Below are 12,753 nucleotides of genomic sequence, written 5' to 3'. Positions count from 1 at the left end.
CAAGATTAATGTCAGTCAGAGGGGGAAAATGGTAGAGGGTTTGTCAAATCGTTGAGAGGAGGTAAGGTGCAAAACTATACTATTTCTGTAGAAACAAAGCAATCTATTTCAGCATACTGTGCTCCTGTAATGTCAGCAGGGAAGGAGTTCACAGACTACAGGGATACACAGTACTGGAGAAAAGGAACCGGGAGCATCACAGAGAGAGGACAATTACTATTGACTACATTTGAACTCATGAAACAAGCTGTGCTTATTTGATATGAATAAGCACTTCATTTATTGATCAGAAGCCAGCAATAATTAACAACAGTTAAAGATGACTGAGCTCATTTCAGGAGAGAGTAACCTGTCAATCTTATGCTGGTTTCTGATCTTTGCCTCTTTTTCCAGTGTCCAGGATCTTGCCTGCATAGGGTTCCTGTAGGTTGATCTTGTGCCTAGCGTCTTCTGCTTCCCTGAATTTTGGGTCTTGTAGGGAGAGCCTTCTGTTTGCCCGCAGGCAAGGTCTTGGGGACAGCTCTTGCTGGTGCCCTGTAGGAAACAGCCTCATTTTTAACAAAACGTAATTGAACAAAACTTAATTGTTGTTCCTCAACAGACTATGGGCACTGAGAGACCAATCCATAGCTACAATCACAAAATAAAAAAAATCTTGGGAGGTCTTATACCAGCTTGGGGACTTTTAAAGATGGAAGTGGCTTGATTATTCCTTTTGTGTACAATATACACATTTAAAGTAGTGTTCCAAAGTCTCACAGGAGCATTTAGGGAAACAATTACTTCCAATGGATACATCCCTTTCTTGAAGTATTTGCCGAGGAGCTTGTTTAAACTGCAGGGTTTTAACAAAAAAAGCAAATAAAATGGCAGGAAATGTAATCAACAGAGGGAAAGTATGCAAATGACAATTATTAGAGGCACTAGAAGGAGGCAAACTATAATGTATATTAGCACAAGAATCCCTAGTCTTGCTGGACTCTTAAAGATGGAATGACTGCTGAGGTTATCTATTCCAGTTTACAGGCCAGAACCAGAATATTCTAAAAAAGAAAGAAACTCCACACTCCCCTAAAATCACTATAGGTTTAACATGCATTCATGATTTCAAATATCCTTATATTCTTTAGTTTAATTGCAAATACATTCCGGACACTTGTACAAGTCTGAACCTGCTCAGTTGCCCAAAGTTTAGCAAGAGTTTTATATTTGGTCTGGCTTTTTGTCATCATAGTTACTTTAAAAAATGACTTTATATGAGAATTTTATATTGCTTAAGCCTAATTTTACTAGGCAGGGTTATTCTGTCTGAGCCCTAGTGATGGGACAGGTTAAAAAGATGACTGGAATACTCGGTCATAGTAGAGACTGAAGAAAGCTTTAAATGTTTACTCGTCACTGTTATAATGGAATAATAAATTTAACAGACTTTTTTTTTAAAAAAAATCTTTTTCATTATTGAAATTTAAACCTGGATCTATCTAAATGATACATGACAACATAAAAACTTTTCTGTGGAAACTTTCTGAGAGCTCAGAAATTAATGTTATTGTTTTAGGCTGGAACGTTTCCAATTCCTACTTCAGCCCACTGTACTCCCTGAAATTTTGCTCAGTGTGATGATGGGGTCAGTGGACTGAAGAACAATTTTGATGGCCTGAGCAATTGCCATGGTAGGAAGAAATCAGTGGAAATCCTGGGTAAGTCAAAATACTACTTGAGTGAGAAAAATAATACATAAGTTCCAACCCACTACAACCAAATATTTTAGAGTTTGTATTTTACTTAGGTATTGCAGTAATAATAGTCAATAATGTTTGTATTTGGGGGCATAACTATCCTTTCTGTAAATCTTCCATGCCTGGTCACTAAGTAATAGAGTTGCTTCTAATAGCATGATATGTTGTTGTGTGCTCATACATTTTAATTAGATAAGTGACCCATGGTGAGTTTTCTCATTCACCTTAACTATGTATTGTTATTCATTATAATAATGCATGCAGTACAATCTTAAATACATTTACATCTTTGTGAATCCATTAAAAAGCTTAGAAGTATGTAACCCTCTTAAAGTTTTCAATTATGTTTTGTCAAAGCAAAAACAGAACTGTTTTTACAGCAGTTTGTTCAAGTTAGGGAATTTTTCTGAGCGCAGCCTGTTCAACATTCATTCTGTATGCATGATGTTTGTGTGTAGAGGTTACATATGTAGATGTCTTGCCAATCATATAAATGGTGCCTATGAGTGCAGCGAGGATGTGTGTAGTCTCTGTGCCAACATGTAGGTCCAAGAGCAGCACACAGTAAAAGGGAATAATCTTGCTCCTCACTCTACATACACATCCTGTGCACCCAATTGTGGTGTTTACAGGATTACTACTTAAGCAAAGTTATAATTAAATTTAGTAGGGAATGCCTGGAGAAATAGTGGATTAGACACCCTTAACATACAGAGCTGGCATTAGCAAGTAAACCATGAATACGTAGACCACCTTTGACAAAGTTGTTTCGCTTACTGTGAGTTCCATGTCCTCCTCTTCTTTTTCTTTAACTGGTTTTTCTGGTTCCTCTGGCTCTTTCTCTTGAAGTTGGATTTCTTGGGCTTGAGACATGTAAGGCATGTCATCTTTGTTCTTGAACTCCAAGCTGAGAATTGAAGGAGGAAGTAGAATTCCTAGAATTACCTAAAGCAATAATAATGATAACAATAATCATCACAATTAACAGGTTATGGTTATGCCAGTTGCTTACACATGCTCTAGGTCAGGGGTCGTCAATCCCCAGTCTGCCGCCTGGTACCGGGCCGCGAAGGCCTCGGTACCGGGCCACCGGCAGCCACGCCTGCCTCTCCCCCACCCCCCCGAGGCGGTCCTCAACCGGAAAAAGGTTGGGGACCGCTGCTCTAGGTAGTTCAGGCATCTGACTTAGTGCATGTGATTATCAAAACCATCAGCTAGTGCAGCCATAATGTTCAGCCATAACATGGGAGGGATGTCAGGAGCAACAACTGGCCATATGGAGCTCCCTAAGGATTTGTCATCCTAAACATTTTTTGAACGGGCAGGTCCCTTTTGCTACATCATCTGTCCTGCCTCATAATGACATTACCTTTAAGAGTTTAAACTGATTTTTTTGGCAAGTAACAGGATAGGGCACCATTAATTCTACATATTAATAAACCACCTATGGAGAATTCTGTATAATTTCCTGCTGAGCTTCAAGATAATATTTGATTTTAAAGTAGTCCTGACCTTTAGACTTGAATTTTTACGCATCCGAAGCCTGCCCATCCACATATCTGTGAGCAGCATTTGGCTACAAGTGTGGGCAATGAAATCTCGATGCTTTGCTGCCACTGCAAGTTGCAGGCATGTGGCGTTGCTCCAGTTCTTCAGCTCATAGGTCAGTAGTTTCATTGCCAGCTGCTCATCCTGCTTGTAGGATTGGTCCAGCAGCTCCACTGCCAGCTGGCCAAAGTCCCTGCAACACAGGGCGTTTTTGTTAGCTTATGCAATCTGTTCTGTGGAATGTAAACTATGGGTAACAGCTTCTGTTGCAAGGGCTATATCACACTTCAATAGACTTGACTGAGTTGCTGACACTCATTTCAAATGTTGGTGTTTTAGGTCAGATACCTAGCTGAGTTTCTTAATTCATAATTTCTAAGAACCTGAAGCGCTTTCTCATTTCTTTCTTCTCTAAAGTGATTTTTCACTAGTTCTTCCTTATTCAGGTTCCTAAGGGAGTTTTTCACTCAGTCCTTTTTATTCAACCTGAAGGTCTATGCACTTGGTATTTATTTAAAGTTGAGCTAGAGACATTTCTGAGGGACTTATAGCAGATGAACTCACTGAGGTTCTTACAACATAAGATGTAAGCGACAACAAATGGCCAAACTTGTGGGAGGGGTTTATGCATGTCTATGTATGCTTTTCTGTAAACTACAGTTCCCTGGCTTCCTACTGACCGGGTACAGGAGGGTACACCCAGGCTCTCTGTATGGTCAAAGCTCACCTAGAAACCAATGTCCATCTGTTCCTAACTTCTAGGTTTGACTACTATAAGGTACTATACCAGGCAGCCCAGGATGATACAACATGCAACAACATTCTTAATTGGTTTGAGTTACTGAGAGTACATTATCTGAGTTAAGTGGTATCTGCACTGACTATCTACTGTCTTAGAGGCATAATTTAAGGTGCTCATTTTTAAAGCCAGATGGTCTGGGTCCTATATACTTGAGGCACTGTAATCTCTCTTATATATGCTGTTATAACTTTAATAACCAAGGATGCCTTCTGCACAATAAGTCCTAACAGGAAAGGTACACAGACAAATATTTTTGATGTCCACTTCATCATTACAGGACACAATCTGTTTATGAGTGCAAAGGCAAGGTCTGAGTACTTGGGAGCATTGTAAAACTTCTTGGTATGGTCTTTGTATCAGCACAGAGTTCAGGGGAAGTGGCATAATTTTAATAAATTTTAATGGGAATAAATACTAAACACTAATAAATACTAAAGTAAATACTAAGTACTAAACTAATTACTCAACCTGGAGTTGTGGTTCAGTTCTTGAGATATATCATCTACCATATCATTCTCAGATGCTTCATGGGCCATGGCTTTGCAGAGCTTGCAGGCTACTAAAGCCTTAGCCATGGCTTCCTCTCCATGTTGCCAAAAAAAGAGGGCCATCTTTTGCCGCTTCATAAGAACAGCCCACACCATCAGCTCGTGGAAGGGGAAAGGGAAATGGTTAATCTCTGGGTCATCCAAGTCAATATCCACTTCTTCCTCTCTTTTTTTAGTTGTCTTTCTTCCCCTCCGTATGGGAACATCATCCTGTTAAATGCAGGAAAAAACAAACAAAGCAAAACCATGTCAATCATCTTATGCTGTATTTTCATTTATTTATGTTATTTGTAGTTTTCCTTTTTCAGTTTTGAAAATAGCTCCCTTGCTACAGCCACATGTGACACAAATATGCCCTACCAACTTGCTTTCCTTGTTTGCTTTAATCAGTTACTCATCCAGCATTCATATTTTCCCATAAGGATATCTACAGTCTTGTACCTGTTCTCTCCCAAGCCTATGTACAAAATTAGGGTCAAACCTTCATTGGATCTCATCTACTTTTCTTGAAGTAGCAGAGTCAGGAAGGCCTAGACAATGGGGTGCTTAACATCTCAAGCTAAATGAACCCCAGGGGTCTATTTGCTCTACCATGGAACATAAAAATTCCTTCATGAAGCTGAAATGTGTTTCTCCAGGAAGTAAATTGATATGGTGGAGGGAACAGCTTTTTTTAGCAGTGTTTTATAGCAGCTTTTGGAAGGGATGATTTAGACTGGGAAAATGGCATGATTAAAAAAATTGAAACCTTTTCCTCCAATGCCACGTGTTCAACTTGGACTCTATACAACATTAACATTTGTTCCAAAAATGGATGGTACTGCCCTCTGGGGATAGTGAGATTGCTTAGGGTTGTGCTAAGAGGAAAAGGGGCATCAGGGGGACATTGGCATTGATCAGGCTACAGCACCATTCTGGTACACAGCATTCCAAGTTTCTGCCTCTGCATATTGTTTAAATCTGGTGGAAACTACTAGAATTTTTAGTAAATATGCTATCAGAGCTCTAGTCACATCAGTATACTACATTTTGTAAAACTATCATCACTGCATGCAATTTTGACCCTTTGTCATTTTATTTTTTTCTGGAAAAATATTGAGTGTCTTATTTTCTCCTTCCCTTTTTTATTTTGTCTTCTGTTATGTGATTCAAACCAAGAAGCCATTGTACTGACACCATTTGGTGACACTGACCAGTTCAAAAGAGTGAAGAAGTGCATCAATATTGTATTATTTCCCCCTTCTTGTTTAACTTGTATGCTGAGATCATTAAAAGAGACACTGAACTCAAAGAATCAAACACTGCAATTAAGATTGGAGGAAGGGATATAAATAATCTTTGGTATACTGATGACACTACTTTCCTGTCAGAAACTAAGGAAGGCCTTGAACAGCTGACTACAAAGGTCAATGAAGTCAGAAAGAAATTTGGCCTTTTCTTAAACATGAAAAAGACAAAAATAATGACCGCTGCAAAAAGTCTGTTCTTGTCACAATAACAATTGATGGTGAAGTGATTGAATGAATTCAAGAATTCATTTTTCTTGGATCACAATATGATGTGAGTGGTGACTGTAGTATGGAAATAAAACGTCAAATTGCTCTGGGTCACTCAGCAATGATGAGTTTGAATCGAACATGGAAAAGCAAGAACACAAGCCTGAATACCAAATGTAGATTAGTTAGATCTATCACATTTCCATTAGCCACTTATGGCTATGAAAGTTAGATGATGAAAGTATCAAACAAGAGAAGAATCTATTCATTTGAACTTTGGTGTTGGAGAAGGCTTCTGCGGGTTCCATGGACAGAAAAAGTCACAAACAAGGAAATACTACAGTGCATAAAGTCTGACACATTATTGGTAGACAAAATCACAAAACTCTGGCTCACTTGCTTTGGCCATGCGATCCAACTCAATGGAGAAAGCAATTATGCTAGGATTAGTCAGTGGAAAAAGAAACCAGTCTGACAAAAACATGGTGGTTAGACACAATCAAAATGGACCCTGGCTAGAACATTGTGCAGCTGAGGGAGGTGGTGCAGGATCACGGATTGTGGTGACAGCTGTGCCATTGGTAAACTGCCCATCTGTCCTGAAAATCCCAGGACACACCCGCTTCCTTGGTCTTTGCCTCGGGTCCCACCCGGGGCCTCAGGTTGTCTCGCCAGCCAGAGCCGATGCCACGCAGGTGCACAAAAGGCGCGTAGGCGTGTGGGAGGCTTGACGGAGAGGCGTGCAGGAAGCAAGGTGAGGCCAAAGAGGGAGGGAGCCGCTGCCCTGCTGCCGCCGCCAAACACACTGCGCTGCCACCGCACACGCCACCACCGAACACACGCACCTCGCCGTGGCAGTGGCGGCATCACATCCCGCTATCCAGCCCCAAAATTCTGGTCACCTTAGCCATTGGGTCACCAACAGCTGGAAATGACTGAATAGCTGACAACAACAACATGATTCTAGCACTGCCATTGTATATATTTTGGGGTTGCTTTCACTTCATTCTTATCCATAACAGGGTATCAGAGTTACCATTCTGTTACTTGTCACTGGATTTCTTGTTGATGAAGCTGAAAGATTTTCTTGTATTCCTTTTGTATAGCATGTTGCAAACAGGTTATTTCCATGATCTCAAATTTCCCTGAGCAGATGCATTTTGTTATGAATACCTTGCTGACCATATTCAAAACTTTGTTGCAAGCTGCAACTACCTGAAAACATTTTGCATGAAAAGCGGGTATATAAAAGCTATATTCATGATATATTAAGAGGAAGCTAGTGTGTGGAATTGTGGAATTGGCTGAGTTTTTGCTAATGATTTTTAACAGCTTTGCACAGCAGTCATGCCTTGTGTGTCTGTGTGTGGGTAGAAGAATGGATTTTTCCTCCCACAGGGTGCTGGAAAGCTTGTGAAAGTACTTTTACCTAGCTATGGACTGCCGCTTAGATGCTGTCCTTCATGTATGTAACAAACAAAGGAAGCTGCTTTACACCAGACCAGACCAGACCACTGGTCCATCAGGGTCAGTACTGCCTACTCAGCTAGCAGCAGGTCTCTAGGCTCTCAGGTAGAGGAGGTCTTTTACATCACTGATTATCTGATCCTTTCAGCTGAAGGTTCTGAGACTGAACCTGGGCTGAATCTGCATAGAGCTTTTATTCCAATCCCAGGTCGATTCAATCTCTGCCATCTACAGTGAATGCGATTTCCATTTTTATTTTGGACGATTTAAATTTTTTATCTGCAACAAACATGATTGATCCGGAGTGACTCTACCTTCGCCCCACAATATCCTGGAGTGGATATAACCCTCGATATTTGAAAAATCGCCATCAGTAAGCATGCAGCTGTCTGGTTTCCCTGAAATAACTTGCTGCCGAGCCTCCAATGTTGTAGAAAAGCCCTGATTGGCCAGGGGATCAGTTCAAAGGCTTCCTCGTTCCCAGATTGCAAGCTTCCCTTAAAGGGGAAGCTCTAACTTCTCTTGGCAGAAGCTCCTGAAGCTCTAACTTCGGCAGAGATTTGCCTCTTGGATTTATTCTCCCTCCTCTGCTGTCTCCAATACCCCCCTTCAAGAAAAGAAAGAGGCTCCTGCTGTTCTTGGCTCCCCCCCCCCCTTCTGAGCTTCCCTAATCACATGCAGAATATTTTTCTGTTTCAATTGAGAGGGAGGATAGAGGAAGACCTGAGTTCAAATTGATATGAATTCAGCAGGATCCACAATGGAATAAACAAAGTGCAGAATCAGCCCTGGGATCACCTGCAGGCCAAGCAGATGTTCTACCACTGAGCCACAGTCCGTCCTCCTTATAATGCCCTTATTGCCTCCAGCAACTGTACAGCATTGTCAGTGAATGTCTTCCTTCCCATCACATGCCACTGCTGATTCACTGTATTAGTCATGAGGAATAGGTTGCCTAAGGAGGTGGTGAGCTCCCCCTCACTGGCAGTCTTCAAGCAAAGGTTGGATACACACTTTTCTTGGATGCTTTAGGATGCTTTGGCTGATCCTGCGTTGAGCAGGGGGTTGGACTAGTTGGCCTGTATGGCCCTTTCCAACTCTATGATTCTATGATTCTATGAATTCACTTTTCTTTTGTAAAAGCTCATCCATTTAGTAACTACACCATGAAGTACAATCCACTGTTGCAATACATATGCTTGGTTCTGATAATGAAAAAGAGGGGGGAAGTCATCAAAATTTATTACATGCTGGTTACCTCCATTCCCAGGAGTTTCAGGGCTTTTGGCTGTAGACAGAAAAAGAAAAGAGCCATTATTTATAGTGTGCTCATTAAAGCAGAGAGATTATCAACAATAAAACCTCCTTTAATATCTATGTCGAGACACACTGTTCTGGTGATGGGAATCCAGTATATCTATTAGAAGACTATATGGTTTTGTTAGGTTAGATCACAGGAGTTGCAGGGCAGGGAGGTTCATGCAATGGGGAACTGACAGAAATCCCACCCCCCTGCTTTGGTGAGAAAGTGGTGGCACGGTAGTGCCAGAGTATTTCTGTCCACTACAAGTTGCCATGTTGGATCCCACAGGGTTTCCAGAATGAAAAAAAAAGAAAGAAAAAGAACAGGCACTTCAGGAATGGTTTTTCAGGGTTTGGATATTTGTATGCAAAGGTCTGGAGAAAGAAGGGGAAGGCATGAAAGATGCCTTGTGGAAAGTTCAAACCAATCTTATGTTTCTTGCATGTGTCACAAAACATGGACATTCTCCCGCCAAACTTTTTTCACTGCTTGTGCATTTCTACAAAATGGCTTCATGACTCATTATATCAGTATTGACTCATCACATCAGAATGCTAAAGTGAGGAACTACAACTACAGGTTGTTGTGTAGAAAAGCTAACGATGAATGCCGAGTGGTTCATCATTATCCCAGTGAAGAAAATGGCAGAATATTAACTTAGCTCATCCATGAGGATCATCAGCAATTCTCATAATTCTTTACTGGGGAACTGGCTCCCTATGTGTCGTGTTTGTAGAACACATATTAGATTATAAGCAAATACCATTTTTGCATCAGAAATACAGTTCAGTCAACATTTGTCTTGTCTTGCAGTTCACATGGCTAATGTACCTCTTATCCCACCCCCTCAACCCTGAGTTGACCCCTCCCCAACAATTCTTACTCTCTTGGGGCCAAACAAGTTGTGATAGAGGGTTCTGAAGCGTTTTCGAGTATAATTACAGCGATAAGCTCCTCCCATCAGGTATTCAATCACCAGGCCAATATCAATCAGACTTATCCTATAGTCTGGAGGTAGGTTTCCCTATAATTTCATTGGAAGAAAAAACAAATAGACAAAGGGTAGAAAAAGCTGATTATTTTGCCTGTTCCACAGACTTTTCTATAACTATGAGAGTTTTAAAAAATTAAATAAACAAGTTAAGAAAAAAGATAGTACTATTATGCTGGTTAATTAATTCACCTTAAAATAGATCCAACCGAAACCTGGATATTCACGCTTGGAAAGAAGACATAAATTAAATAAGAAGTTGCAGTAAAAGGTAGCAGTAACAGAAGATAATAAATTTCAGAACACAGGACTCAGGCTCTTCTGAAAAGGAAAACAGGAGACACCACTGCAGAACAACAACAACAACAAAAAAGGCATGAAGGTAAAGCATTGTCCAGAATGCTCTTGCTGGATTCTCATCTTTCAGGAGTATTTCCTGGGACTGCCTACCACAATATTGAATATATGTCTCTGCTTATTTCACATTGTTATGACTGCATTTCACAGAACAGATTCTGAGAGAAGATGAATGCATATACCTCCTAGATACTTCAACCATATTATTTTAGGCTTCCCACTCTCATAAATCCAATATAGAATCCTTGGCAGTCTGCAGGATCAGGATCCATAATGCCCCTGCCTATTCCCCCCCCCCCAATCATAGCTGCCACTTCCTGCAAAGACAGCCCTCATTCCTGTTACTAGCAAACCAAGTATTCATGCAACTGACAGTGAAAGAAAAAAATGTCTTTCAAAACGGGCCTTTCAGTATAGCATCTGGCAACTGATTTTTTTTGCTGTGCAGTCATACGTCTTATAGGAGTTATATATTCAGAAAATGGTGATGAGCAATGCATGGTTTTGTGACTTAGCCCATTTGTTGTTTTTGTAATTTGAATGCAGAGACACATAGATCAGTCTAGTGATTTTTTTCTAGAAATGATTCTCTTGTGAGAATTTGCATGGGAAGCAATTTGTTCTACTTTAAACGACTGTTACTTTAAGGATAATTCCACATGGAAACAATTCTCCACCTACTTCTCAATGATGCTGAGAGCCAGCTTGAAGTCGTAGTTAAAGAGTAGAAGCTTCTAATCTAGAGAGCTGGGTTGGATTCCCCTCTCCTCTACATGCAGCCACCTGGGTGACATTGGGCTAGTCGCAATTCTCTTAGAGCTGTTCTTCTAGAGCAGCTTGCTCAGAGCTCTCCCAGCCCCATCTACCTCACAGTGTGCCTGTTGCACAGAGAGGAAAGGAAAGGTGTTTGTAAGCTGATTTGGCAGGGTATAAAAATAGTGCTTCATCTTCAACCAACCGTAGCTACCATTTCCTGCTGCTTTGGGGGATATATATTTTTAAATCAGTAAAACTGAATTGCTATATTATTTTAAATTATAACTATATGTTGTAAACATTCTCCTAATTCTCTTTGTTTCATCTTATTCTTCCCTTTGAAGAGATACAGTGGGAAAGGTGCACCCTTCATTATTTATTTTATTTATTATTTATTATATTTATATACTATTCTCCCCAAAGGTTCAGGACAGTTCACATAAAACAGAAACAATACAGAAACAATTCCCTCCTGGGGTCTGGGCTAGATGCTATTTTTTTAAAATGAAAGCTCCCCATTTGGTGTGAATACATTATCATAAAAATTATTAGAATAAGGATAAAATTAAAAGTTACCATAGGGAAAATATACATCTTTCATCACAGATGTGCCTCTTGGGCTATGGTACTGAACAATTGGTATGTATGTATGGTAAGGTAAATAGCCTTGCATTTATGAATAGCACCTAGCATGTTGATTCCTAGGAGGTAGAAACAGTGTATATTGCCAGATTTGGGGATACAGCTGTGGAAAATGTGGTTCATAATTATTATGGATAAATTTTCAGGATTAAAGCAAAATATCTGGAGGAAACGTGCACAGAAATCTTTTGATTGGCGACAGACAATTTTTATTGATTTTTAGTACAAGAAGCGTCCCATGGAATATGCAAAAATATTGGTACTGAACTTGCTATAACACTTGGAGCTAAATTTGGGAACTGGGATAGTTGATATAATACTGAAAGGACTGATCATATAGAAAGATGATTTTTTAAAGTAGAAATTATGCATCATTAATAGCACTCATTGTTTGGGAGTCTCTATGTTTAATGTAATTAAGTAAATGTATATGACAATATCTCTATCTATAATCCAAAAATGAAAGCTAGGTATTCAGTCAGTTCCACATTATTAAAACACATTATTTTAATGTTATTATATTGTACGAATCTAGATATTACTAGGGATGGGCAGAAATTAGAAAACCACATTTTAATCTTCTCACTCTTGCTTAGTATGAACACCTTTGTGTGCCATGAGGGTGAAAGTGTGTGCAAAGGGTGCTCAACATAGGGGAAAGAAGTTCTCCACTCTCTGCATATCACAGGCCCCCAACACTGGACAGCTTCCTTCCCTGTATCAGTTCCTGGAGCTCTCCACAGAGGCAAAAGAGTTGTTAGCACTGCTCAGGGACAACCAGCACAGGAGGACTGACAGCAGTGATTCAGAGGGTTGGAGGGGGCATCCTCCCCTTTCACATCCCAACTTGCTGTTGCTGCAGGAGCCTCAAGTGCCCTCCTTCGTGGTCCCTCCCAGTCCAGCACCAGAAAGCAGCTGTGCATCCCATATTCTCCTATCCTTGGACCCTGTTTCCAGCCTACATTCCTGCACCATCCCAAGTGAACCCTGTGTGGTAGAGTACCAGGTGTACCATGCCCATATCTGGATAGATGCAACCCCCTAGCACTTGTCCTCCATCCTTTGCAGGCACCTGCAAGAGAGCACCTAACCATGTTGCTGCCA

At 40.5% G+C, this 12,753-nt stretch overlaps 1 protein-coding gene across 13 annotated transcripts in view; it reads right to left on the bottom strand.

Moving 5' to 3' along the window:
- The window catches only part of TRPM3 (transient receptor potential cation channel subfamily M member 3), a 427,187-nt gene that overhangs the window by 50,580 nt on the left and 363,854 nt on the right, over nt 1-12,753 (bottom strand). For 8 of the 13 annotated variants that reach the window (XM_077344811.1, XM_077344814.1, XM_077344815.1 and 5 more), the window contains 6 exons: nt 10,087-10,122; nt 9,787-9,927; nt 8,859-8,888; nt 4,558-4,847; nt 3,252-3,480; nt 2,517-2,684 (listed from right to left, as the gene is read on the bottom strand). In XM_077344811.1, coding sequence (XP_077200926.1) covers nt 2,517-2,684; nt 3,252-3,480; nt 4,558-4,847; nt 8,859-8,888; nt 9,787-9,927; nt 10,087-10,122 — 894 coding nt within the window. The remainder of the gene's footprint in view (nt 1-2,516; nt 2,685-3,251; nt 3,481-4,557; nt 4,848-8,858; nt 8,889-9,786; nt 9,928-10,086; nt 10,123-12,753) is intronic. The other 5 variants (XM_077344812.1, XM_077344817.1, XM_077344816.1 and 2 more) reach the window with 1 other exon arrangement.

This window comes from Paroedura picta, chromosome 7, assembly GCF_049243985.1.
Source record: "Paroedura picta isolate Pp20150507F chromosome 7, Ppicta_v3.0, whole genome shotgun sequence".
Classification (NCBI taxonomy): domain Eukaryota; kingdom Metazoa; phylum Chordata; class Lepidosauria; order Squamata; family Gekkonidae; genus Paroedura; species Paroedura picta.
Note: the sequence above shows the minus strand (reverse complement) of the source record. Positions and strands in the feature narration are given on the sequence as shown.